The sequence below is a fragment of the Arachis duranensis genome, chromosome 10, assembly GCF_000817695.3.
Source record: "Arachis duranensis cultivar V14167 chromosome 10, aradu.V14167.gnm2.J7QH, whole genome shotgun sequence".
NCBI classification, from domain to species: Eukaryota; Viridiplantae; Streptophyta; class Magnoliopsida; order Fabales; family Fabaceae; genus Arachis; species Arachis duranensis.
In genome coordinates, this window is record NC_029781.3 from 82257258 (window position 1) to 82260721 (window position 3464).

The 3464-nt window shown below is 35.2% G+C and overlaps 1 protein-coding gene across 1 annotated transcript in view; it reads right to left on the reverse strand.

The window, feature by feature from the left end:
- Positions 1-367: 367 nt before the first annotated feature.
- Positions 368-3464, reverse strand: part of LOC107470488 (homeobox protein knotted-1-like 3) — a gene marked incomplete in the record, with an annotated part of 3905 nt that continues 808 nt past the window's right edge. Inside the window, 6 exon segments of the mRNA XM_016089884.3 lie at positions 368-1071; positions 1146-1282; positions 1641-1772; positions 1864-2057; positions 2923-3043; positions 3228-3464. Of these exon segments, the coding sequence (XP_015945370.1) occupies positions 1068-1071; positions 1146-1282; positions 1641-1772; positions 1864-2057; positions 2923-3043; positions 3228-3464 (825 nt within the window).

Below are 3464 nucleotides of genomic sequence, written 5' to 3' on the forward strand. Positions count from 1 at the left end.
TTTAACAATATAATTTATTTCGTATATTTAAACATTGATAACTAACTAATAGTTAAAAATAAAAAATTTTAATAATTCTCTAACATTTTTCATAATATAATTCATCAAATTTTCAGATAAAATCAATTCAGTTTCTTCTTTTTATTCCTAATACACTTGCGTAATAACAATTGGGTTCTCGGAGCACGCACATACACATTAGTGAGTTATTTTATTTTTGATATTTGTTTAAAAGAAATAATAGTTGTCTTATTTTTGTATAATTTTTTTTACACTTCTTTTATTGTATAAGAGACAATTTTTTATTTTTTGTGATTTTTATCGATTATTTTTAATACTAAAATTGAAAAGTAAAAAAAATAAAATGTATTAAAAAAATACATATACATTCCTCAACTAAATAATATATAGTTTGGTCGCATAGCATGTATAAAAGAAATTTGTCCCACCCCTCAAAACAAAGCACAAATACCAATATGTAGATATCCTCCAACCACACACGGGTTAAAAAAAATTATGAACTTTGTTTTCACCCTTCTAATTCACTCAAGTTGTTTCATGCCATGATTATGACTTTACGATCACCTGAAGAAGCATCATGCGAAACCCATACCATCTAGGCATCTATCATCATTTAAGTATAAAAATTAAAAAGTAAATACGTACTATATAGTATATAATAACTATATATCATTTTCTGCAAGAAAATGACCTTCACATATAGGAACGAAATACCAACTTCAAGATCAAAATGCACAGATTATTACTGTACCCCTATAATCCCGACCCCTTACTATATATAATTCAAAGTCATTAAATTGTGATTAGAAATCATATATGTCGCCGTATAGTTCCTAATTGAGCTCCCTAATTTTCATGCTTCAAAGGTGCTGAAGGCCTCCAAATATTTGCTCCTTATAGTGTAAACAAACATAGATGTTCCATGAACAGAAGCAGCCAAAAGTGATTGCCTTTCCTTGAATCCATTGCCATGCACTAACACAGTACATAGCCAATGATTGATTCCTCAGTTTCCCTCCATTTACATGTATCATTCAGCACTATTATCACCTGCATTATTAGTTTTGTTATTATTATTAAGACTGGAAAGAAGGATCATGTAAATATTGTGATTATTGGAATACCTTTTGCGCTTGCTCTTCAAGGAAGTAGAAGTTGAAGGATTACTGTGCCAGTTCCTCTTCCTTTGGTTGATGAACCAATTATTGATCTGCTTCAATTGCAATCCTGTTTCCTGCACCAACCTTGCCTTATCTTCCTCCTGAAAAACCAAAACAATGAGCCACTTGTTACATAGCAGGTAGTATTGACTTCAGAATAGTAGCTTTGGAAAAATAAAATATAGTAGAATTCCAGGACCAGCTACATTGAGTAATAGGAATATCATAATATATTCTAAGGTTACTACAGCGCTAACATTAGCGTGTGGACCATATAATAGGCATAATCTTAGACAAAATCTGTAGTCCTTATTCCTGTGCTTTGACTTATATATGACAAACTGCTTTTTTTTTTTTAAGAAAAAAAAATGTTTAACAAAAGTCAATTTTCAGATAATGAACGTTGAAATTCGAGAATGATTTCACCAAACATTAGTAGAGCAAGTGTTGAGTTCTTACTGTAGGGTAAGGCCACTTGGAATGTGATTGCCACCATGCTTTAAGAACAGAGGTGGTGTCCCCGGGAAGTTTCCCGGCTCGTCTTTTGCGCAAAATTTCCTCTCTTATGTCCACAATTTTATCCTTATAACCCTACATGATAAAGAGAACTTGAGAGATCAATCACATGGAAAAGGATTTAAAATTAGGGGAGTTTAAGTTTGAAGTCTATAACCCTTATTACCTGTTTCAGTTCATGCTTCAATTCATGTCTTACACGTTCCATAAGGGATCTCTCATTCTCTGTTGGAACAAGAGGGCCAAATCCCATGCTATCGGAACCATCCAAACCACCATCAAACAGATTGGCATCACTGTCTACTTGGTCATCTTCATCATCGGACATTGTTGCTCCGGTACCTTCCCCTGGCGAAACTCCTGTCATCGATCACATAGCATGTAGAAAGAAATCATAGCTTTAGTACACTCATCCAATTGCGAAAAAGGACTACGCAAATATGCAATTTGATTTTCCTGGTCATTTGTCTACTTCAAAAACATAAGATAGTTTGGCAAACTAAGCAAGACATTGTAAAGCCTTTTTATTATAGACTTTATACATCACAGAAATTACAATCATTATGTCCTTATTATGCTACATACATTCCAATTTTAATCAAGTAGTTAACGGATGTTTATACGGGAAACTGTTACTCATGTCCCCCTGTTCCATTTAGTCTACCATAACTCAAGGACTTTGATATCATTTATTGTGCACACCTAAATTGACCGGTATTTTAACTTGTCAGAAACTTTGAACATGAGGTTAGACCCAAACTTTAGTTGCTATCCCGGGGAATTAATTGTTCTGAATATGAATTAAAAACAGCAAGAACTCTGTGCTATGTTCCTAAACTGTGACTCTAAACATGAAGCGCCACAAATTGCAGTTACTGTCCTATAAAAAAATAGATATATATATTTTAAAGACTCCCAAAGTTCAGCTAAAGGTTTTTTTTTATCAAGGTACATAATATGTTGTGCCAATTATAGAGGGACATGAACCTGTCTCAGCAGTTTTGTGGAAGTTGCTCAAAAATAGGTAATGTGTTTGGGTGAGCCAGTCACTGCTTGGTTGGTTCCTTGATATCAGGAACATCGTTGAGGGAGCACACAATGTTAGACAAGAATTTTGGTACAAGTTATTTTCAATTTACCACTGTGACCAACCAACCTTTATTCCTAGTGTTTTTATTTTTATTTTTTTAAGATGAAAAATGAAAAAAGAACACAATTATTGCACCTGTTAGACTTTGTAAGGATTGCTCAATCTCCCAGCAAGCCATTACTGCTTCCATTGCATGGACACGAACATGTTGTTGGAGTTGTTCTTTGAAGGAACAGAGCAACAAAACATAGTGTGACTGCAACAATCAGCACCACAAAACCATCTCAATTATGAATAATAATTATCCAAATTTGAGATTCGACACGAAATCAACAAGGATGGAAGTCTTGATTATATAAATTTTAATACCGTATCATAAAACACGGAAAACGCTTAAACAAAAAAGCTGTGGGAATGAATGGAGAACAGAAGGAGTTTACCAAGAACTGGTCGAGCTCTTTGTCATCGCCGAGAGGAGCGTGAGCGAAGGAAGAGTACTTGGCCACCACATTCTGGGACTGAGCCAACTGAGCGTCGATCCTTGGTAACTGGTCCACCGGCGTGGCGATCCGCAGGCACGCCACGTGTGCCGACAGAAGCTGCTCGTAAAGCGGGTGTGACAGAATCTCCGCCTTGTACCGAGCATTCTGCCAGTTCACCAACCCACCTCCGCCCTC